The sequence below is a fragment of the Capra hircus genome, chromosome 13 (assembly GCF_001704415.2).
Source record: "Capra hircus breed San Clemente chromosome 13, ASM170441v1, whole genome shotgun sequence".
Taxonomy (NCBI): domain Eukaryota; kingdom Metazoa; phylum Chordata; class Mammalia; order Artiodactyla; family Bovidae; genus Capra; species Capra hircus.
Window position 1 is genome coordinate 60,925,236 of NC_030820.1, and position 24,993 is coordinate 60,950,228.

General features: G+C 42.9%; 1 protein-coding gene across 3 annotated transcripts in view; it reads left to right on the forward strand.

Moving 5' to 3' along the window:
* TM9SF4 (transmembrane 9 superfamily member 4) overlaps nucleotides 5,066-24,993 on the forward strand; it is a 53,319-nt gene continuing 33,391 nt past the window's right edge. Inside the window, exon 1 of one of the 3 annotated variants that reach the window (XM_018057691.1) lies at nucleotides 5,066-5,305. In XM_018057691.1, coding sequence (XP_017913180.1) covers nucleotides 5,291-5,305 — 15 coding nt within the window. In that variant the 5' untranslated portion in view covers nucleotides 5,066-5,290. Of the gene's footprint in view, nucleotides 5,306-24,582; nucleotides 24,605-24,993 lie in introns of those variants that run through there. The other 2 variants (XM_018057693.1, XM_018057692.1) reach the window with 2 other exon arrangements.

The following is a 24,993-nucleotide window of genomic DNA, read 5'->3' on the forward strand; positions in this document are numbered from 1 at the left end:
CAGGTAACAACTCTCTGAGTTGCCAGTTGAGCTGAGACCTAATCATGAGAAGCAGCTAATCACACAAAATGTGAAGAGTATTCCAGAGAGAAAGGCCTGCAAGTACAAAGGCCCTGCGGTAGCCATGAGCTTGGCAAGTTTCCTGGGAGGTCTGTGTGGCTGGAGGCTTCTGAATGAAGGGGACATTGTGGGAGTCAAGGCCTGACTATTCAGGCCCTTGCAGGTCATGGTGAGGGCTTGAGATTTTAACTGGCTAAAGTTTTAAACAGGGGAGAAACACAGTTGATTCTTGCTTTTTAAAAGATGACTTTGATGGTTAAATGGAGAAGAGAGACGAGAGGTGACAAAAAAGTCTGCAGGAAAACCAGGTAGGAGGCCATTCCGGAGGCCCCGGTGAGAGAGGGGAAGGTGGCCTAGGCAATGATGGCGTCACGGATTGTGACAAAATGACCGCCAATGAATCATGCCTCCTTGAATTCATGCCTTTGTGTGGTTCTCTCCCACTCTGACTCTGGATTGATCTCGTAATTCATTTTACCAATAGATTGACTGGTTTGATTTCCTTGCTGTCCAAGGGACTCTCAAGAGTCGTCTCTAGCACTACAATTTGAAAGCATCAGCTTTTTGGTGCTCAGCCTTCTTTATGGTCCAACTCACACATCCATGTGTGACTACTGGGGAAACCATAGCTTTGACTATATGGACTTGTTGGCAAAGTGATATCTCTGCTTTTTAATAGGCTGTCTGGGGTTGTCACAGCTTTTCTTCCAAGGAGCAAGCATCTTTTAATTTCATGGCTACAGTCACTATCTGCAGTGATTCTGGAGCCAAGGAAATAAAATCTGTCAGTTTCTACTTTTTCCACATCTATTTGCCATGAAGTGATGAGACCGGATGCCATGATCTTAGTTTTCTAAATGTTGAGTTTTAAGCTAGCTTTTCCACTCTCCTCTTTCACCCTCATCAAGAGGCTCTTTAGTTCCTCTTTACTTTCTGCCATTACAGTCATATCTGCATATCTGAGGTTGTTGATATTTCTTCTGGCAATCTTGACTCCAGCCTGTGACTCATCCAGTGGGCATTTTGCATGATGTACTCTGCACATAAGTTGAATAAGCAAGGTGACAATATACAGCCTTCACATACTCCCTTCCCAATTTTGAACCAGTCCATTTTTCCAAGTCTGGTTCTAACTGTTGCTTCTTGTCCTACATACAGGTTTCTTAGGAGACAGGCAAGATGGTCTGGTATTCCTATCTCTTTAAGAAATTTCCACAGATTGTTGTGATCCACAGAGTCAAACGCTTTCATGTAGTCAATGAAGTAGTAGATGGATTTTTTATTTTTTGGAATTTGTTTTTTCTATGATCCAACTAATGTTGGTAATTTGATTTTTGGTTTCTCTGCCTTTTCTAAATCCAGATTGTACATCTGTAAGTTCTTCGTTCACATACTGTTGAAGCCTAGCTTGAAGGATTCTGAGCATTACTTTGCTAGCATGTGAAATGAATACAATTTTGCGGTACTTTGAATATTCTTTCTTTGGGATTGGAATGAAAACTGACCTTTTCCAGTCCTGAGGCCACTGCTGAGTTTTCCAAATTTGCTGGCATGTTGAGTGCAGCACACTAACAGCATCATCTTTTAGGATTTGAAATAGCTCAGCTGGAATCCCATCACCTCCACTAACATTGTTTGTACTAATGCTTCCTAGCGTTAATTTTCTGAATGTCTCACATCATGTGAAATGATGGGCTGGATGAAGCACAAGCTGGAATCAAGACTGCCAGGAGAAATATCAATAACTTCAGATATGCAGATGACACCACCCTTATGGCAGAAAGTGAAGAAGAACTAAAGAGTCTCTTGATGAAAGTGAAAGAGGAGAGTGAAAAGGTTGGCTTAAAACTCAACATTCAGAAAACCAAGATCATGGCATCTGGTCCCATCACTTCATGGGAAATAGATGGGGAAACAATGGAAACAGTGAGAGACTTTATTTTGGGGGGGCTCCAAAATCACTGCAGATGGTAACTGCAGCCATGAAATTAAAAGACACTTGCTCCTTGGAAGAAAAGCTATGACCAACCTAGACAGCATATTAAAAAACAGAGACATTACTTTGTCAACAAAGGTCCATCTAGTCAAAGAGATGGTTTTTCCAGTAGTCATGTACAGATTTGAGAGTTGGACTATAAAGAAAGCTGAGCACCGAAGAATTGATGCTTTTGAACTGTGGTGTTGGAGAAGACTCTTGAGAGTCCCTTGGACTGCAGAGAGATCAAACCAGTCAATCCTAAAGGAAATCAGTCCTGAATATTCATTGGAAGGACTGATGCTGACACTGAAACTTCAATATTTTGGCCAACTGATGTGAAGAACTGACTCACTGGAAAAGACCCTGATGCTGGGAAAGATTGAAGCCATGAGGGGAAGGGGACAACAGAGGATGAGATAGCTAGATGGCATCACCGACTCCATGGACATGAGTTCAAGCAAGCTCTGGGAGCTGATGATGGACAGGGAAGCCTGGCATGCTGCAGTCCATGGGGCTGCAAAGAGTCGGACACGACTGAGTGACTGAACTGAACTGAATGGACCCACTCCAATATTCTGGCCTGGAGAATTCCATGGACTGTATAGTCGATGGGGTCACAAAGAGTCGGACAGGACTGAGTGACTTTCACTTTGCAACTGGTTATATCTTTGTTTAGGCTTCCCTGGTGGCTCAGCTGGTAAAGAAGCCACCTGCAATGCAGGAGACCCCAGGCCGATCCCTGGGTTGGGAAGATCCTCTTGAGAAGCAAATGGTTACCCACACCAGTATTCTGGCCTGGAGAATTCCATGGACTGTATAGTCCATGGGGTCGCAGAGTCAGAAACAAGTGAGTGACTTTCACTTTAATGGGCACAGGGTTCAGTCTAGGGTGATAAAAAGTTCCCAGAGGTGGTGGTGACTGTACAGATGGTGAATGTGTTTGACACCAATGAATTGCACTTACAGGTGATTAAAATGGTAAATTTTATGTGATATACATTTCGTTGCTATTGTTTAGTTGCTAAGTCACGTCTGACTCTTTCCAACTCCACAGACTGTAATCCGCCAGGCTCCTCTGTCTATGGGATTCCCCGGGCAAGAAAACTGGAGTGGGTGGCCATTTCCTTCCCCAGGGGATCTTCCTGACCCAGGGATAGAACCCATATCTCCTGCACTGCTAGGCAGATTCTTTACCACCAAGACACCAGGGAAGCAATGTGCATTTTACCACAATTTAAAAAAAATTGTTAAGGGAAAAAAGAAATTTGCCTCTATCATGGAGCCAGTGGGTGATGGAAATGCAATCTAAACCCAGGCAGTCTTGCCCAAAGATTCTGATGTATGTATGTTATTAAAGGAGACTGGGTCATGAAAGCCTTTTGGGAAAAACAGAAGATATGAAGGGGAAAATGGAAATAACCAAGGAATAATATACCATTCATGGAGCTTCGTTCCTTATCATTCAACCCTCTTTTGGCTCCAGAAATGATAGGAAACAGCCAAGATTCAAGCTCCAGAACTGGTTGCAAGTTTAGAACCTGTGGCTTACTAGCTATGAAACTCCAGGGAAATGCTCCTCTTGCTCGCTCAAGTTTCTTCTCCCTTGGGGATTTATCTGTTGTGCTCCTCTTCAGGACGGTTGTATGAATCACAAGAGTTAATAGGTCTGTGTTTTAATTGCCTATTGTTTCATGAGAAACCACTCCAAAACCTAACACAACTGGGCTCAGCTGGGCAGTTTTGTTGTTGTTGTTATTCCGCATGGTGTCAGAGAAGGTTATGCATGTAGCTGCATTCAGTTGGCAGTTCAGCTTGGGTTAGCATGTCCATGATGACTCCATCCACATGCCTGGGAGTCAGCTGGAATTTCTAGAGTACCTGGAGATGTTGGCCGGGCCTCCCTCCCTCTCCATGTGGCTATCAAGCTTGGTCGCCAGATGTCTTCAGAGCCAAAATGATGGAAGCAGAAACTGTCAAGTCTCTTGAGGCTTAGACCTAGAACCGGCAGAGTCATTTGTATCATATTCTGTTGGTTAAAGCAAGTGATGTGACCAGCCAGATTCAAAAGGAGGAGAAACAGAGTCAACCTCTTGGTGGGAGAAATAGTATGTTGATGGAAAGATCTGTTGGCAGCCTTCTTTGCCTGGCAATCAACCATAGCCCTGCTCCTAGGTGGGGATCAGAGTTCAACCACCCCCTGCCAAGAGGGGGACTAGAGGACTAGACAAGAGAGCCTTATGAGTAGTTTTAGCGTGATGCTAAATGCTGCAGCACACAAATGTTCAGTACGTGATATTGACCATTATTAATCTTTCACAACTTTCCCTAACAGTTGCAGATAGCACTGGTACTGTACCAACTTTACAGTGATACATGGACCAACTGAACTTTCAGATTCCTGCCAATTTTAACACCACAGCTTCTTGAGTCCCCTTTTCTAGCTACTGGAAACTGAGGTTTAGGAAGGTGGAGTGACTTGCCTCGAGTTACACTCTTAGGTAACAAGGTGAAGTCCACATCCAAAGCTGTCTCCCCCGCCCCACCCCCCAACTAAAGACGCTGCGTTTTCTTCTCCCATTTAGTAAGTAGTGTATTGGGCACCTACCACACGACTGAAGGAGTAGACATAAGAGTATAATGCCATTTATTTAATAATGTTATTCAACATTAGTTAATTGGATTCTCATCATAAACCTATAATGAAGGTGTTAAAATAGTCTCCTCCCCATTTCACAGATGAGAGTGAGGCAAAGCAAGGTTAAAAAAAAGGATCTTACCCACATCGGGATTAGAGTCTATTGGAGAGAATACTGGATAGCCAAGCAAATACTTAAATACATTAATTACAAATCATTCTGCTAATGGAGCCCTGGTACGGATCCCACTCAACCAAATCAAGGGGCTCAGGTAACCCTGGCAACGAACCTTCCTGCCAATAGTAAAGATGGAACCCACAGAACAAGAACCTTTACGCACTCCGCTATTACCCACAATGCAGTGTCAGCCGGGGAAGGAGCGTGGGTCTGCCAGGAGTTAACATGGCTTCCGTAGTTACACCACCCTGTCTTTTTACTTAATCAGCGACCTAACTGCCCAGACCAGGCTAGCGATCAGGAGCTAAGTCTTCTTTGCGCCTCCACTCACCGCGACCACAAGAGCGACTGAAACAAGGCAGCACCTCGCGGAGGTAAACTCCGTAACCAAGGAAACCCTACTTCCGCTGACGTCATTACGGCGACACGTGGATCCAAGATGGCGGCGGCGATGGTGAGTGAAGGAGACTCCGGGAGCCGGAGATGGAGCGGGCCGCTCTGGGGGATCCTAGGACTTCCTGGCGTCCCATGCTTGGCCCGATCCACTTCAGGGACCCCTAGGTCAGGCCTGAGAGACATCCCTGATTGGGCTTGTCTCCCCCAAACTCCCCGTCTCCGGCCTTTGCCCCGCACTCAGGCTTGTCAAGGCCCGAAGTTTTGGGGGAGGCTCTGGGTCAGAGGAAGGGTCTCAGCTACCACCCTAGGCGGTTCCTATTCCAGTCTTGGTCTTTGCCTCCTGTGACCCCCATTTCCCAATTTTCACTTTGCAGTCCTCACCCCTTCAAAGAGCCCCCGTTACTCCCAGTTTTGCTCCTCCCTCTCACGTCTGTACCCTGCTTTCTCCGCCTCCCCGCCTCCCCACTATCTTGACCAGTCCGCGGATGCGTGCTAACCTCTCCCACCCCGAACCCTGTGTCATATCCTTTCTAGAGCCCTGTCCTCACCTCTACCCTCAGTTGTCCCCACTGCCGGTCTTGACTGCCAATACCCGGAAGCATGCCTTTACCCCTACCCCCCCAGCCCCCATTGTCAATCCCCAGATCCTTCTCTAATCACATCTCGTCTTCTCTCAATTCCAATTGCCTGCCTCTCTCCTAGGGATCTTTTATCCCACTGGTTGTCAGACTTTCCTGTGCATAAAACTTGTGGTGTGTGGGGGGAAGCTTGTTAAAAATGCAGTTTCCAAAGATTCTAATTCTGTTGGCCTAGGAGATGCCTAGGAATCTACACTTTTATAAGCACTCTAGTGATTATGATGGAGGTGGTCAGTTGTGAAAAGCACTATGCCAGTGCCGCCTGGCCCCCTCCCCTTCACGTGCTCCTACAAGGCCACACAGCTCTTTAGGATGAAGCGTTTGTGTGGATAAGGGTATGTGGATAAGCTGTACCCGGAAAGTGGGTCAGAACTGGCTGGCTTCTGGTATAGAATGCTGGAAGTAGATCTGTGAAAAACTGGCCCTTTCTTTTTCCAGAAGGTCGGCTCACATTCTGCTTGTCAAGAGACCAGAACCAAAATTGAAGTCACTTAGGCCAGAGTGATTTTGTACTGTTCCTATATGTTGCTTCCTCAGCACATAATTTCATCCTGGGACACAGGATGGGACACAAAAGACATTTGACTTTAGTAAAGGAAGATTCTTGTTTAAATTCTTTGGTATTGATTTTTGCCAAGCAAGGATAGGTTACTGGCTGATAACAAATTCCCCTCCTCCTATTAACCAACTGATAAATTATCCTTTTTATTTAATAAGGGATTCCTTATTTAGAACCTCAGAGGCCAGGTAAAAGACTTCACAGCCTTGCTCGATATCTGTGGTCTTAGACCACAGAAAAAAATCCCAAACGTGGTATGTTGAAACCAATTTTTTTTTTTTTTCGGACCACTTTCAGAACAAGAATGGCATAAGAACTTAACATGAACAGGAAAAGTCACACCCTCTTTTGCCATAGGGAAGGAGTTCAGTAAAGTTGCATTTATAGCATTGCACTGGGAAATTCTTGCTCTGTTCTGAGGTTTTAAGAGGTAATAAGTTAACATATTTCTGGTACACATTTATTTAATCAACAAATATTTGAGTGCCTGCTCTGTGCCTAGAGTTAGGGATGTACTGGTGAGTTAGAGGGTCAAGGTCCCTGTGCTTGTAGAGTTTTTCTAGCCTGAGAAGACAGTCAGTAGGAAAATACATGAACAAGGTAATGTCAGATAGTGGTAAATGTGAAGAGGGCAAGATGACGTGGTAGTAATTGGGGGGTGACAGGCTGGTGCAACTGCTTTGGATTACGTGGTCAGAGAAGTCTTCTCAGAGAAAGTGACGTGAGTTGAGACCTGATTGACGAGAAGGAACCAGCAATGCAGAGAGTGTTCCAGGCAAAGGAGATGGCAAGTATAAAGGACCAAGATGGGAAAGAGTATGTTTGAGGAACACAGAAGGCTGGAGGGGCTGAAACACGGTGAGGAGTCGGGGGTAGGGGAGAGCAAAGAATAATACAAGATGGAATCAAAGAGAGGCAGGAAGAGCTGTGTTTCTAGAAGCATGCCTGTAATTGTGGGTTGTAGTCTACAGTTTGTAATCTGTGGATTGCATTTTGAAAGACTGTTCTGTTACAGTGCTTACCCTTCCCACACTTTTCAGAATGTTACATTAAGGGAGCTGACTTGTTCTCAGCCTGCAGAGAAACCGTGGAAAGGCATTTGGATTTTATTCTAAGCACAGTGGACAGCAAAGTGATTTTATGTTTGTTGTGTCACCTGGGAGTATCATCCTCTGCTTTCATGATGAATACTATAAACTGATTTCCAGAAATTAAGAGTGTAGTGTGTACAGGGACCCACAGAGGCCACTTTAAAGAGGGCACATGAGCAGCTTCATGTTCGATGCAATAGTGAAAAGTCACAGAAGCACATTTATTACCAGAGAATACTACGTGTCCATCATACTACGTGTCTGTCATACTACGTGTGACGGGCTGGGTGGGCAGATAAACGAGCTTGGTCTGTGTGAAGCCCTTTATTATACAGAAGTCAGAACAGTCCCCGCACCCTCGTACAATAGGTTGTTTCACAACTGCTGGGCATGGAAGTGTGTGGCTCTGCTTTGGGGTGTCTGGGTTTCTAAGGCAAGTCATACAACCAAAGAGGAACCTAGCTAATAGATTCAGTGACCGTGGGAACATGCTGGCTTTTGGTTTTTTCTTTATTTTGAAAGTTAGGGTTGTGGGTGCAAGTTTCAAATGATATTTATGGGTTTTTACCTCCCTCCCTTTCCTTAGTGATTGGTTCTTCTTCCCCAGGGGTCGGCTGCCACCTCCCAGATCTGTGTTAGCACAGTGGGTGTTTCCTGAACTTCCCCAGCTAGGAGTAGATGGCTGATGTAAACAGAAGTTCTCTGTAGTTTTCCTGCGTTCCTCCTGCCCTGGCTTTAGATGACTATAAAGTTACGCGATACCTAGTTGCTCTAGCTGGGTCTGAGGTGAGGAGCAGGCCCATATCGCATCCTTTATAGAACTGTTGAGCATATGGAATATGCTCTGAGGAATATTGTTTTGGTGGAACTTGGGAAGTGTCCATTGATGTTTGTAGACATCTCGGGAGTCTAGAAACCTCTGTTTGGAAAATAAAACTCAGTGTATTTCTCTCACACATTGTTCATGCTGTGTGGGGTGTCATGTTTTTTTCCGTTTTATTGGATCATAATTCATAAAACATAAAATCCACCCTTTGAAAGTTCACAGTCCTGTGCTTTTTAGTATATTCACAGTTGTGCGACCTTCACCACTGCCCACCTCCAGAATATTTTCATCACCCCATTAAAAAATCCACTAGCAGCCACTCCCCACTCCCTCTTCCCTCCAGTCCCTGGCAACCATTAATATACTTCCTGTCTGTATAGATTCTTCTGTTCTGGACATTTCATATAAATGGGATCAAACAATATGTGGTGTTTTGTTATCTGACTTTTTTTTTTTAAACAAGGCATAATGTTTTCAGAGTTCATCCATGCCATAGCATGTGTCATGGAGAAGGCAGTGGCACCCCACTCCAGTACTCTTGCCTGGAAAATCCCGTGGACGGAGGAGCCTGGTAGGCTGCAGTCCGTGGGGTCGCTAAGAGTCAGACATGACCGAGCGACTTCCCTTTCACTTTTCACTTTCCTGCATTGGAGAAGGAAATGGCAACCCACTCCAGTGTTCTTGCCTGGAGAATCCCAGGGACGGGGGAGCCTGGTGGGCTGCCATCTGTGGGGTCGCACAGAGTCAGACACGACTGAAGCGACTTAGCAGCAGCAGCAGCAGCATGTGTCAATATTTCATTCCTTTTTATGATCAAATAATGTTCCATTGTGTGGATAGACCTCATTTGGTTTACCTTTTCATCTATTCATGGATTTGGGGATTGTTTCTACTTTTGAGATGTTATGAATAATGTTGCTGTGAACATTTTGTGTGCAAGCTCTTGGGTAAACATTGGTTCTGTTTTCTTGGGTGTATACCTAGGGGTAGAATTGCTGGGTCAGTTCTCATTGTTCTGAGGTTGAGTTTGATCCAGTCCAGAGGCAGGGGAATGGTCTGAATGACCTCTAGGTTCCTTTGATCAAACGAAAGCAGTGCTAGCCGTTCCTTCCTCCCAGTATCCCCCTCGGCCCCTGTCCCCCTGTTTCCGGGCCAGTCAGAAGCACAGGAATCGTGTTTTGTGATGAAGTCTGGCTGATAGAGGCCTGGGACAGAAGGCAGGAGGCCTGGACTCTGCCAGCAGTCCTGTGTGTGGCAACTTGCTGTCTCCCCGGGGCCTCACCTGGGAATGGCCAGCGGCTCATTGAGGAAGAGGCAGCTGGGGCTTAGTCCCAGCACTGCTGCTGATCTATCAGGTGGCCTGGAGCAAATGACTTTGGTGGTGTTCGTCTGTTTCAGCACAGGTCATATGTGAAATGAAGATTTAGACTTGAGGATTTCTAAATTCTTCAATGAAATTTGTAAAATCTTCAATGATATTGAAAATTTCAACTTGAGGTTGAAAATTTTGTGGCTTAGAATACTTGCATTCAAGGTGATTTTTGCTGATATGCCTATAAAATCAGATTTTTTTTTCCCGTGATCTTAGTCCCTGTGGTCTTTCCAGGCTGTTGTCTGTTGGTTGTATTGTCTGTTCTCTCCACTTGCTCCACCTGACACGTATTCTGCGGGAGCCGCTGTGTCCTTAGAAGCCGAGGCGCCAACACCAGTCCTTGGCACAGATGTGTTTCTCTGAGAAGTCCCTTTAAAGGAGTGCCCTTAATCCCCCCAGGAAGTCCAAGGAAGGCAGAGGTGGCATTAAGTTGCCTCTTGGTTTCTCTTTTACAACTTAGACCAAAGTTTCCCTTTGATCTCAGTGAAAAAGAAGCAGGTCACAGAATGTTGAAGGTTGAGTTTTGATCTCTGGGCACTGGCAGGAAGGTGGGAAGGACTCAGGATGAACAGGGCCATCTGGCCATAGGCGAATGGTAGGAGCCACCTACCGCCCCAGACCTGCTTTGATCCTTGAACCATTTGCTGACACTTGATAGTTCCCAAGTGGAACATGGTTTCGGACGCTGGGACTTCTTTCTCGGTTCTGTCCCATTCCTCTTCATTGCTTCCTTCTCTGCTCTGTACCATGACTTCTCACCTATCCCCAAGCATTAAAACTGACAGATCTCCCAGGGTTTGAAATCTCAAGGTTTTGTGTTCAGAGGGTATACTAAATGGTACTGGCAGTTCTTAAAAAACAAAATCAAATCACAAATTGGAGCTGAATTCATAAGCCAGTTTAGAAGGGAGTCTGGGTGCCCTGGCCAGTCACTTAGTATCTTTGGGCCTCAGTTTCTAATGAAGCAGATCTCATGCTATGAAGTGACAGTTATGGGGCACATCTTCACGTGGCTTTGATTGGGGTTGGGGGGCAAGGAAGAGAGGTTGGCAGGCACAGGACTTTACATTTTTTTCCAGTTAGTTGCCAATATTTAATAATTGGGAGATTCTACATTACAAAAGTTCTGGGTTTTCATTTTTCTCTTGAAAATTTGGGCCCAAATTTCCCATAAAGAACATTCCCCGTGCAGGACCCAGTCTTCCATACCTTTTGGCTTATTCCTTAGCAGCGTCACCCAGTAGGTAATTTGCATGGCCTTTCTAGGGGCTTGAATTAGCAACTCCTGAATGAGGTGGTCTCTCTATAAAAATCTTCCTATTTTGACATGCGGATTCAAAAGCAATATTTAAAGTTTGTGGTAATCCCCTAGGTTACCTAATTTTGAGGGGAAATTTTCTGTTCACAAGATACATGTCAGTTGATAAACCATATGTCCATCCACTGTTCCATCTAATCTTTACAAAAACCCATTTTACAAATGAAGAAACTAAGGCTGGGTCTAAGCTCATGGACTAGAATCTGACACTGATTGGTTTTATGACTTCTGGCCAACCATTTGGTTCTTTAAACCTGTTACTTAAAACAAAAATTTTTTTTACTGTGGTAAAATAGACATAAAATGTATCATTTAAACTATTTTATGTGTACACTGGCTTTGCATGTACAGTGGCATTGCGTGTACACTGGCTTTGCATGTACAGAGACATTGTGTGTACAGTGGCACTAAATACATTCACATTATTGTGCAACCATCACCACCATCCATCTCCAGAACTTTTTTGTCTGGATCAGTTTTCTTATTTTTAAAATGAGGATGAGACTCTGCAAGAATTGTGATGATTAAATGAAATGAGAGATGAACATGCCGTAACTTTCCTACTCCAGGGTTTGAAATCTTTAGGAGATGAACTATCTAAGCCTATTGCTTGGGCTAACAGAGTATTTAATAAATACCCAAGCGGGGAGGGAAGTTCCATGCATTTCTAATGTTTTATTTCTGCACTTTCTGGCCTCAAGTTCTGGGTCTGGATGTCTTCTGCTTGGTGAGGGTAGTTATTAGTTTCACCTGGACTTTCACACAGTTGGTTGTTCCCTACCCCCAAAGAACACTTTTGAGTCTTTGTGTGTGTCTCTGCCCAATAAATTATGTTAACTTTTTTGGCTACGCTGGGTGGGATCTTAGTTCCCTGACCACAGTCTGAACAGGATCCCTGCCCTGAAAGTGCCAAGTTTAACCACTGGGTCGCCATCTTTCTCCACTCTTTAAACGATGTATCAGCTACTAGTATTCAGTTCAGTTCAGTTCAGTTCAGTTGCTCAGTCCTGTTCGACTCTGCAACGCCATGAATCACAGCACGCCAGGCCTCCCTGTCCATCACCAACTGCCGGAGTTCACTCAGACTCATCCATCAAGTCAGTGATGCCATCCAGCCATCTCATCCTCTGTTGTCCCCTTCTCCTCCTGCCCCCAATCCCTCCCAGCATCAGAGTCTTTTCCAGTGAGTCAACTCTTTCACATGAGGTGGCCAAAGTCCTGGAGTTTCAGCTTTAGCATCATTCCTTCCAGAGAAGTCCCAGGGCTGATCTCCTTCAGAATGGACTGGTTGGATCTCCTTGCAGTCCAAGGGACTCTCAAGAGTCTTCTCCAACACCACAGTTCAAAAGCATCAATTCTTCGGTGCTCAGCCTTCTTCACAGTCCAACTCTCACATCCGTACATGACTACTGGAAAAACCATAGCCTTGACTAGACGGACCTTAGTCAGCAAAGTAAGGTCTCTGCTTTTGAATATGCTATCTAGTTTGGTCATAACTTTTCTTCCAAGGAGTAAACGTCTTTTAATTTCATGGCTGCAGTCACCATCTGCAGTGATTTTGGAGCCCAAGAAAATAAAGTTTGACACTCTTTCCACTGTTTCCCCATCTATTTCCCATGAAGTGATGGGACCAGATGCCATGATCTTCGTTTTCTGAATGTTGAGCTTTAAGCCAACTTTTTCACTCTCTTTCATTTTCATCAAGAGGCTTTTTAGTTCCTCTTCACTTTGTGCCATAAGGGTGGTGTCATCTGCATATCTGAGGTAATTGATATTTCTCCCGGCAATCTTGATTCCAGCTTGTATTTCTTCCAGTCCAGCGTTTCTCATGATGTATTCTGCATATAAGTTAAATAAGCAGGGTGACAATATACAGCCTTGACGTACTCCTTTTCCTATTTGGAACCAGTCTGTTGTTCCATGTCCAGTTCTAACTGTTGCTTCCTGACCTGCATACAGATTTCTCAAGAGGCAGGTTAGGTGGTCTGGTATTCCCATCTCTCTCAGAATTAGCTCTATTTTATTCCTGAAGAAGGAGAAGGCAATGGCACCCCATTCCAGTACTCTTGCCTGGAAAATCCCATGGATGGTGGAGCCTGGTAGGCTGCAGTCCATGGGGTCGCAGAGAGTTGGACACGACTGAGCGACTTCACTTTCACGCATTGGAGCAGGAAATGGCAACCCACTCCAGTGTTCTTGCCTGGAGAATCCCAGGGATGGGGGAGCCTGGTGGGCTGCCATCTGTGGGATTGCACTGAAGTGACTTAGCAGCAGCAGCAGCACCACCACCCCAGTAGTCACTCAGTGTCTATGGGCTCTGAAATAAAGGCTACATTTTCAGTCTCCTGTGGCTAATTTTGGTTCTGGGTTTGTTTGTTTTTCTTCCTGAGGTCTTTAGCTCCATGGATGCTGCTTGGTAAGTGGTCTTTGGCTGTCATTAGCTTTCGTTCAAGTATGGTTGAATTCTTAGGGAGCTTTAACTGATTAGGTAATTGATTTCAGTCAACTGTTGGCAAACTGCCCCAAAGTCTTTTTCTTTCTTCTCCCCCACCATGGCAAATCTGGGGAGCAGTTACTGAATGATCTTGAAATAATGATTGTATCTTTGAAAAGGAAAAAGAAGAATCTAGCTTACTCTTAAGGGAAGTGCAGCTTTTGCAGCAGGAAGGGCATGGAATAGGAATCTGGAAGGCTGTTCAGATTGGCCACGCTCTATACTCAGATGCTGTTTATGGGAAAGAAGACAGCAAGGCAGAGAGCTCCAGAAAACAAAAGGTTAACTTCTGGCCACAGAGAATATGAGTAAATGAAAAATTTTCAATTCTCAGGGGAAACTTCCTATTTTCTTTGGAAGAAGTTAATTGTTCATACCTTTCAAACTGGGTGGTGCAGAGTTGGCTGGGAGGGGTGAAGGGTACTTTTGGGTCCTAATAGTTCTTCATTTGGCTATTGTTTGGGAGAAGTTTTTCTGTGTGCCCAACCCCCAAGAATAAAATAGATAGAGAGGGCAAGACCTTGATTCTTAGGTCTCTTGAGCTTTATAACTTTCCTAGTCACCCATATCTTTGCCTGAGATGGAGAGTTAGATTACAGTACGAGGGCTTCTAGATTACCATCACCTTGTTCCTTGACATCCTACCTCTGCAGTTTTGTGACTTAGAAACCAAGTAAAGCAAATAACATTGAATGGACTGGTTCACCTCTCCTGTGACTCCCACTCTGTTCATGGGTCTGAACATGCAACAGATGTTTGCTAAATACTTAACTGACTTTTCAGTCTCATGTGAGAGTTTCTGGGGATCAGTTAAAAATTAAAGGAAGATATAAAGGGATTTCGCAAGAAGCAGGTACTTTGCTTCTTCCTAATTTCCTTACAGAAATGAAATACACGTCAAACATCCTCTATCAGGCGGTCAAGGGCTACAAAGGTAATTAAGTCAAATAATCACAAAAAGTTGAAATGGGATCCAGTACAAGTTCTTTAATCAAGGGCCTGTCAACTTCTAGGTCTTTGATCTCCTTGGACTCGTACGTCATATTCTGCATTTTGGAGTGTTTTTTTCCTGGGAGCAGCTTCTGTAACTTTTTTTAAGATTCTCAGAGGGATTTGCAACACTTTCCCAAGTTTAAGAATGACTGATCTGGTCTGGTTCAGATCACACACCTGGCTCCAGAATCTCCACGGCATCATTCTTACCTTATAGCTGCCATTTTCTGCCCATCTTCAGGGGAACTTGCCCAAATGCTTTCAGAGGAAACCTTCCCCTTCCTAAAATGTCAGTGTGTTTATTTTGAATATAGGTTATCCATGTACATGGAAAAAAGCATAAGTGTTACAAATGAAAAGAAAGTCACTCAGCTATCCCCTATCCATTCATCAGGTGTACTGATTTTTTTTAATATTTCTCCAGAACATTTTTATGCCCATAAAACGTCTACTTTTAAAAAAAATCTCCTTAAAAAAATAATCTGCTTTTTTAAAAGTAGATGTTTTATGGACATAAAAATGTTTTTTTGCTAGCTTTTCTGTCTACGTCTATGATCCATTTTGTGAATTTTTGTACATGATGTTAGGTTCCTTTTGGACATGGCTGCCAAATTGTGCAAGCACCATTTGTTGAAAAGACTGCCCTTTCCCTATTGAATTGCCTTGGCAACTTTGTTTAAAGTCAGTTTACTGTTAATACAAAGATTTATCTCCAGACTTTTAATTTTATTCCAGTGGCCTCTTGTGCTTATCCTTATCACAGTGTCTTCATTACTGTAGCTTTATAATTGCTTAGAAATTGGTAGAATAAATCCTTTAGTTTTGTTCTTTTTTAAAGTTATTTTGGATATTTTGGGTCCTTTGTGTTTCCAGGTAAATTTAAGGATCAGCTTGTCAGTTTCAATAAAAAAGCCTGCTGGGATTTTGATAGGGATTGCACTGAATCCATAGGTTAGTTTGGGGAGAATTGCTATCCTAACAGTACTGAGTCTTCCATTTCAGTATGGAATGTCTCTCCAATTATTTAGATATTTTTCACTTTTCTTAGCAATGTTTTATAGTTGTCAGGATACAAGTCCTTTTTAAAAGCGTATTCCTAAATACTTTATTCTTTTTGAAGCTACTGTAGATGAAACTGTTTTCTTAATTTTATTTCTGGGTTGTTTGTTGCTAGTATGTAAAATACAAGTAGTTTTTAATTGATATCGTAGTCTGTGACCTCGTCTAACTTGTTTGTTAGTTGTAGTTTTGTGGATTCCTTAGGATTTTCTTGATACAAGATATGTGATCTGCAAATAAAAGGACTTTTTTCTTTTTAATCTGGATGACTTTATCTTTAGCGTCGAGTGTATTATTTGCATTTATAGAGCAGTGCTGACTAGAAATGACACAAGTGGACATCCGTGCCTTGTTCCTCATCGTGGGAGGAAGCGTTCAGTCTTTCATCATCAAGTATGATGTTGGCTGTGGGTTTTTCAAAGCTACCATTTATCTGATTGAGGAAGTTCTTTTTTATTCCTAGTTTGTTTAGAGTTTTTATCATGAATATGTGTTGGACTTCATCAAGTGCATTTTCTGCATTAATTGTGATGATTGTATAGTTTTTGTTTTTTATTTATACGATGTATTGCATTATTTGATTTTCAGATATGAAGCCAACATTGCATTCCTGGGCTAGAACCCGCTTGGCCATGATATGTAAACCTTTTTCTGTATTGCTAGACTCAGTTTGCTAATGTTTTGTTAAGGATTTTTCCATTTGTGTTCCTGAGGAATATCTGTCTGTAGTTTCCTTTTCTTGTGATATCTTCGGCTTTGGTACATTCTTTTTAAAAATTTATGTAGACAAATGAGATTATAGTATACATTGATGTGCATCTTTATTTTCTACTTAATAATTTATGTTGGCAGTCTTTCAGTAATAATCCTGCCTCCCACTTAAGTGTATATTGTGCTAAATTGCTCTCCCCAAATTTATCTATATCTAGTGTATTCAGATTTTTTTTTAACTTTTTGACTCTGATAGGTAAAAAAGATGTCATTATTTTCATTTGCAGTTTTTAGATTCTGAATGGTGTTGAGCATCTTCTTGTGTCTGACCATATGAACCTTTTTTTCTTTAACTGCCTGTTCTTATTCTTTGGGGTTGTTTGTCCTTTATTGGTTTGTAAGAGTTCTTGGTGTATTGAAGAAATTAGTCCTTTGTCAGGTGTGTGCAAAATATTTTCATTCAAATTGTCTTTTTTTACAATGAAATTTTTTTTTTCATTTTCTTCCTTTCTGTATATTCTCTTTCTCAGTAGCTTCTGGATTTTGTTTTCTTCTTAGAAAACTTTTCATATCAAGATTGTGTTAAAGTATATTTTCTTCTAATATTTCTCCTGTTTCAATTTGTACATTTCTTTCCTGTCTTCTTCAGTGCCAAACAGGTTGTGTAGCTCTATATTTAATATTTAGTAATATTAGTCTGCCTTCACTTTTTTTTTTTTTTTTCCAAAATAATCCTGAAGTAAAAGATAATTGTGAAACTGACTACAGTGCTTTGGTTATTACTAGAAAAACATTGAATTGGGGGAGGGACAAGGAATGCGTAGTATTGGAGAAGAAAAGAATTAGAGGAGGGTAAAGGGAGATAAAAAGCAATTAATCTGTGGCATCAAGTTCTTCTTTGGACACCTCTAATCATGACCTAAAATTATCTCTGAGCATGGCTCGCACAGTGGGGACAAACTTCTGATCACCCAGCTCTGCCAGGTTTGGTAGAGCTGGACCTTCTTTACTCTGCAGACAACTTGCTGTGTGACCATGTCACTTTCCCTCTCTGGCCTCATGGATTATGTGACCCCCTACGGCTTCCCCTGGGGCTCAGATGGTAAAGAGTCTGCCCACAATGCAGGAGACTCAGATTTGATCCCTAGGTTGGGAAGACCCCTTGGAGAAGGAAATGGCCACCCACTCCAGTATTCTTGCCTAGAGAATCCCATGGACAGAGGAGCCTGGCGGGCTGCAGTCCATGGGGTCACAAACAGTTGGACACGACTACACTTTCACTTTCAGGTTCTTCAAGAGATATCTTTAAGGAACCCAACTCGGGTTGGAACTTTGCCTTGTTTTGTTCTACCTTTAGGCTGCTTGGCTTGGTGGAACATCCCATAGTTTCAAAGAAATCATGAATTTCTTGAGTTTCCTGGGAGGTCATGAGGCTTCTGATTCACTTTCCTCACTAGGGTAGGAATATCACCGTCCTCTTCCTTCCTTGTCACCTGCTTCTCTCTGTTTAGCTCTGCTTATGGGCTTTTCCTTACTTCCCTGATGGCTCAGAGGGTAAAGCGTCTGTCTGCAATGCGGGAGACCCAGGTTCGATCCCTGGGTTGGGAAGATCCCCTGGAGAAGGAAATGGCAACCCACTCCAGTACTATTGCCTGGAAAATCCCATGGACGGAGGAGCCTGGTAGGCTACGGTCCATGGGGTCACAAAGAGTTGGACATGACTGAGTGACTTCATAATCACTTCACAGTCACAGTGGCCTTTTCCTTAGCTAGGTAACTCTCTTGTTGGAAGTTTCCTTAGAATGAGCCTACATCTTCCTCCTTGCAGTGTCCTCATTGGTCCTGCCTTCCAGTGCAACCCAGAGCAAAGCCACTCTGCCTTATCAAGCACACTGAATGTGTACCGTCCTTAGTCCTTACTGCCGTCGTCACTAGCACCCTGCCATGAGTTGAGTATTAGTTTCCTAGTTTCTTCTCACAAATCAGAAACCTGAGACTCAGAGTTTAAAAAGCTTGCCCAAAGGCACACAGCTAGGAGGTGATGGGTCAGGACTTGAATTCATATCTGTATGACCCCCAGAGCCTGTGCTTTTTCCACTGCACCCATGGTTCTCAACGTGTGATCCCAAGACAAGTTCCAGCATCTCTTGGGAACTTACTAGAAGAGCAGATTCTCAGGCCCTGCTCCAGAACTACCAAAGAAGACATTCTGGGAGGTTAGGCCCAGGAATCAGCTTTAATAATCCCTCCTGGTGATTTCCTTGCCTGCTCAAGTTTCAGAACCACTGCCTACCATTTCTGCTCCCCAACCTGGCTGCTGCTTCTGTTCACATTTGACCAAGAATTTATAGGTGACTTCACTTATCCTTGTTAGTTGTCAAATGTAGGGCTGAACATTACAATGTCTCTGGAGCAGAAGTGTGCTGGACACATATTCACCCTCCCCCCAAACACATACACATATTCGGTTACCAGAGTAATCTTTACAACTGCAGATACTCCTTTCCTCCTTAAAGTTCTTCAGAGTCTCTCCAGTGCACAAAGGACAAAGCCGAGACTCCTCAGTGTGGCTTTGTGTGATGTATCCCTTACGTACCTTCCAGCCTCCTGTCTGCACAGACCTATTCATGCTTTCGACTCACAGAATGATCCATGAACCACAAGTGTTGTCATCACCTGTGAGCTTGTAAGAAATACACTCTCCACCCCTACCTCTAGGCCTGCGGAATCAGACTCTGCCTTTTAACAACGCCTCCAGGTGATCTATATGTACATCAGAGTTCCAGTAGCACCAACCTACACCTCACCTGCCAAAAACTCCTTATGGTTGCCCCCAGGCCTTTGTCCCTGTGTTTCACTCTTTATGCAGCACTCCCTCCTCCTCTCTCCTTTCCTTTGGAGGAGACTTGAATGCTTAGATTGACACCACACCCCTCCAAGACTGGGCAGGCTTGTTGTTGCTCTTGTGTACTCCGTAGCCTCTTGGCTGCTAGGATAAAAGACTAGGCCCTCCATAGCAACTGGGACCTAGCATTGCGATTGGCTGATGACTTATCTGTCCCACAACTGGCTCGTGGGGGTGCATTCTGTGAGGCTGGCACAGTGCCTGACAAATAGTAGGTGCTCTGTGTAGTGAACTCCTTTCTGTTCTGGTTAGAGCATGGACCTTGGAGAGAGACTGCTTTCATCTCTGAAATGAGAATAAGAGTCTCTGCCTCATACGGTTGTTGTGAAGATTAATTGTGTTGCTGCATGAAAAGAACCTAGAACTGTGCCTGGCACATAGTCAGTGTCCAGCAAATGTTAGCTGACATTGTTATCACTGTCATCATTACATGTGCATCATCTTATAATGCAGCTCACCTTCCTGAAAAGAGCATACTGTTTCTCTACATTCTGATCTTGAGCAAGTTATATAATCTCTGGGTCTCAGGTTAACCGGCAGTCGTCTGGGAAATGGTGATAGAAATCCCCAGGTAGTGGTAGTTGTGAGAATGGTGTGAGTCGGTGTTTGTAAAGTGCTGAGCACAAAGTGGGGACTTGGCACATGGAAGAGGCTGTACCACAGTGCCTTGTACTTACTTTTAGGTGCTTAGTGACTCTGTGACTTCCTGTTACTTTTTAATGTTGTTTTTCGCCAAGGTGAGTATTTTTCATCTTTTTGTTTGTGTGGTTTTTTTGTGTGTACTTGCTCCATTGGTTTGAGATTTTGGAAGAAAAGTATATTGAAGTCTTTCGGGATTTGCTTTTCATTCTTCTGCAACCTGAGGTCTCATGGAGCCCTTCAGTTCCTATGGGCAGTGTCTCTCTGCTAAGATTAGAGGACTCTGTTACAAAAGAACTGGAGTAACTTCTTAGATTTAATTGGCTTAATAGCCATAAGAGATTATAATCATCTGCCCTGGCCTCAATTGACAGTTATCAGATAAGGCAAGTCTGGTGTTGAGCTTCCTAGGAAGGGAAATTTAGAACACGCACACACACACACGCACGCACACACACACACACACACACACACTTGAGTTCAGTTCAGTTCAGTCGCGTCCAACTCTTTGCACCCCCATGAATTGCAGCACGCCAGGCCTCCCTGTCCATCACCAACTCCCGGAGTTCACTCAAACTCACGTCCATTGAGTCGGTGATGCCATCCAGCCATCTCATCCTCTGTCGTCCCCTTCTCCTCCTGCCCCCAATCCCTCCCAGCATCAGAGTCTTTCCCAGTGAGTCAACTCTTCACATGAGGTGGCTGAAGTACTAGAATTTCAGTTTTAACATCATTCGTTCCAAAGAACACCCAGGACTGACCTCCTCTAGAATGGACTGGTTGGATCTCCTTGCAGTCCAAGGGACTGTCAAGAGTCTTCTCCAATATATATATATTTAAATTTTATTGAAGTATAGTTGATTTACAGTGTTGTATTAATTTCTGCTATACAGCAGGGTGATTCAGTTATACATATATATTCTTTTTCACTATGGTTTATCACAGGTTATTTAATATAGTTTCCTGTGTGGTACAGTGGGAAACTCCCAGTCCTTTCTTCCCTCTTCCCCATTGGCAGCTACAAGTCTATTCTCGGTATCTGCGAGTCTGTTTCTGTTTTGTAGATATGTTCACTTGTGTCATATTTTAGATTCCACTTGTGAGTGATATCGTATGGTATTTGTCTTTCTCTTTCTGACTGACTTAGTGTGATAATCCCTAGGCCCATCCATGTTGCTGCAAATGGCATTATTCCATCCTTTTTATGGCTGAGTAGTATTCCATTGTGTGTGTGTGTGTGTGCGCACGCATGCGTGTGTGTGCGTGTGCGTGCGTGTGCATGTGCATACACCACATCTTCTTTATCCATTCATCTGTCAGTAGACACTTAGGTTGCCTCCATGTCTTGACCATTGTAAATGGTGCTGCTGTCAATATAGGGGTGAATGGATCTTTTTGAATTATAGTCTTTTTCTGGATATGTATCTAGGAGTGGGATCACTGGATCATAAGGAAACGATTTTTAGTTTTTTGAGGAACCTTCATGCTGTTTCCTATAGTGAGTGCACCAGTTTTCATTCCCACCGCCACCAGCACTATAGGAGGTAGAACACATATATTTTTGATTAGCAAGAAATAACGATGCTAACTGTGGGCTTTTCATATGTGGCCTTTATTGTATTGAGGTAAATTCCTTTTATGGGCTTCCGTGGTGGTTCAGACAGTAAAGAATCCGCTTGCACTGTGGGAGACCTGAGTTGGATCCTTGGGTTGGGAAGATCCTCTGGAGGAGGGCATGGCAACCCACTCCAGCATTCCTGCCTGGAGAATCCCGTGGATAGAGGAGCCAGGTGGGCTGTGTTCCATGTGGTTGCATGAATGGATGTTGAAATTTATTAAATGCTTTTTCTGAGTCTGTTGAAAAGTTTGGTTTTTTCCCTCTCATTTTGTTAATGTAGTTTATCACATTGATTGACTTATATTTGTTGAACCATGCTTATATGGTGGGATTAAGTCCCACTCGATCTTGGTGTCCGCTACTTTTAGTGAGGTGTGAGGTCCAATTTGCTGGCATGTGGTTTTGAGGATTTTTGCATCCGTGTTCATCCAGGGTACTAACCTATAGCCTAGAGCTGGTTTTCTTGTGGTGTCTGTGTCTGCTTTGGGTATGAGGGAGCTACTCATCTTAGGAGTTTGAAAGTGTTCCCTCTTGTATTTTTGGAAGAGTTTAAGGATTAGTATTAACTCTTCTTTCAGTGTTTGTTAGACTTTACCTTTCAAGCCATCTAGTCCTGTACTTTTCTTTGCTGGGAGATTTTTGATTACTGATTCAGTCTCCATTTCATTCAATTTGTTGACCTATAAACGTTCCCCATAGAACCTTATCCTTGTTATTTCTTAGGCTTCTGTTGTAATGTCTCCTCTTTCATTTCTGATTTTGAGTTTTTTTCTCCTCAGTGTTGCTAGGGTTTGTCAGTATTAGCTTTTCAAAAAACCAACACAGTTCTGTTATTTTTTTCCCTATTGTTAAAAAAGTCTCTTTTTAATTTATTTCTACTCTAATCTTGTTTCCTTAACTTCTTCTAACTTGGGCTTGGTTTGTTCTTTTCCTGGTTCCTCGAGGTGTAAAGCTGGTTTGTTTTTTAATCCATTCAGCCACTCTGTGCCTTTTGATTCCGAATTTAATCTATTTACTCTCCAGGTTAGTCTAATGTGCATCATGGTTGAGAACCACTATCTTAGATGTACAGATAGGCTATGGACATAATAGATGTCTCAAAGAGTCTCAGTGTAGGTCCTTGGATGGGTGGGAGGTACCACAAACTCCTTAAATTTGAAGATTTGAAAATCAGTTACCAGGGGGATATAGCTAAGAACCATAGTATTCAACCTCTATGTGAATGAACGATTTTATGTTTTTATAGATCAGAGGTTGCTTGATGCTTATTATTAGCTTGTTTGATAAGAGTTTATCAAGTAGTCACACCAAGAAAGCCAGGCAAGTGATTCATGTAGGTGGAGAGAGAGCAGATACTTAAACCATAATACAGCATGAAAAGTGCTAATAGTGGTGTGTTAAACAAGTACAGATTTAAATATTTGTCAAGTAACTTAAGTAGCCGTCTTTGAACATATATAGATGTGAAAGTTCATTTGGGTATTGGGTAGTTTCCAATTTCTTGCCTTTAGTGTTGTGATAGAAATATTCACAAAGAGCCTTAAAAAATAAGGAAAAAAGAGAATAATTCCTCCTGTGGAGATCTGAGGAGTTCTTGAAGGAAGAAACATTACCTACACGGGACCTCCGAGTGTAGGTAGGACCTGAATAAGGTGAGAGCAAGTGTCGGAAACACCCTGAGCAAAGCCCTTGAAGGCAGCCTCACTTGGGCAAGTCTGCTCACTAAAGACAGGGACAACCTTAGGGCCTTCCTGAAGGCTTAGAAAGAAACAGTGGGAGCCGCTGATGGAAAAACATCTTGGAGCCAGCAGGTGGAGTTCCTTCCATACCAAGCTAGAATTGGCTCTAACCTAGGCATTTGGAACAGTGTTGTTTTCTTTTGCCTGATTTATTTCATTATTTTTCTTAATTGGTATAAATTTGTATAATCCCCTAAGAAGAACTGGAAAATACAGATCTGTTGTGCTTAGTCGCTCAGTCATGTCCAACTATTTGCTACCCCATGGACTGTGGCTTGCCAGGCTCCTCTGTCCATGGGGATTCTCCTGTCAAAGATACTGGAATGGGTTGCCATGCCCTCCTGCAGGGCATCTTCCCAACCTAGGGATCAGACTTAGGTCTTCTGCATGGCAGGCAGACTCTTTACCATCTGAGCCATCAGGGAGGCCCAATTACAGATATACAGAAAAGGAAGACATTGCCTCATTTTCTCAAACATAACTTTAAAAAGCGGAGCAGATCTTGCTGAGCAGGGTTCTATTCCTTAATTTTTCTACTTAAATCTAAGCTCAGATATTCCTACTGAAAAAATACATCATCCTATTTAATAACTACATAAAAGGATACCCCGTAATTTGACCCATTCCACTAATATTGGATATTTTACTGTTGTAAGTCATGAACTATTTCACGATTTTAAATAATCCTGGGGTGAACATTCTTTTATGTACATTTTGGCATTTTGGCATATTTTTCTGAACATATCTAGTATTGGGTTGTCCAAGAAGTTAATTCGTGTTTCCTGTCCTAGCAGGGTCAAAGAGTGTCCAGTTCTGGGGGGCTTTTGTTACAGAGTATCAGACTGCCCCCCCAAAAATGTTTCACTTTATAATCCCTCCAGCCATATGAGAATATCAAAGCAGTGGCATTTTAATAGCTAAAACTAACAGTATCATCTTGGTATGGTCATTAATTCTAAACCAAATTTCTGAATTGCTTTTCGTTGCAAAAATATTAAGAATCTGGCATATTATGGAAATCATCCTTTGCCATGTTTCATCTGTTGATTCTTCCTCTAAGATAAATTGTTCTGTGGTTTGTTGATGGTATCTGGATTACCTGTTTTCTGCATCATTTTCAAAAATTTAGAGTTAGCTTATTATTTTTAATTGACTTTTGGATGACAGTTTATATGCCAGTAGTACAGGACTTGTCTTTCTTGCATTTTATTAACTGGAATTCAGGTTCAGAGAGGAATTAGAGGAAAAGAAAGGACAGGATTTATTTCTCTCGCACAAAAGTACGCACAATCTAAGGACTGCCCCATAAGGCCTAACAAAGAGAGAGCCGGAATCTCCTGATGACTGTTCAAGCGGAGGAAGTCCTCCACTTGATGGAGAGGAGGTTGGATGCTGGTAAGTAGCCCACAGTCAGTAGGCTTTCTGTCACAGAAAGAAAGAATAAAAGTCTGTCTGTCTGTTGTTGTTGTATCAAGGCAGGCCCATACTTCCGAATGCTTCCCTTTGTACGTGCATAGAATATCTCCAGAGGGATTTTCAAGGAACTGGTGCTAGCAGTTGTCTATGGGGAGCTGAAGAAGGAGGAAGATTTGTTTTTCATTGTTGTACCCATTTTTACTGTTTGAATTATTTACTGTGTATGTTTTACTTTTTCAAAATGTATTAAAATCTAGTTATTTTTTAAAAAACTCTTACCCATGGTTATGCAATGTGTTAACGTTAGAGGAGACTGGGTGAGGAGGCCATTTAGACAGCTTGTCAGTGGGGGCTTCTCTGAGGACTTG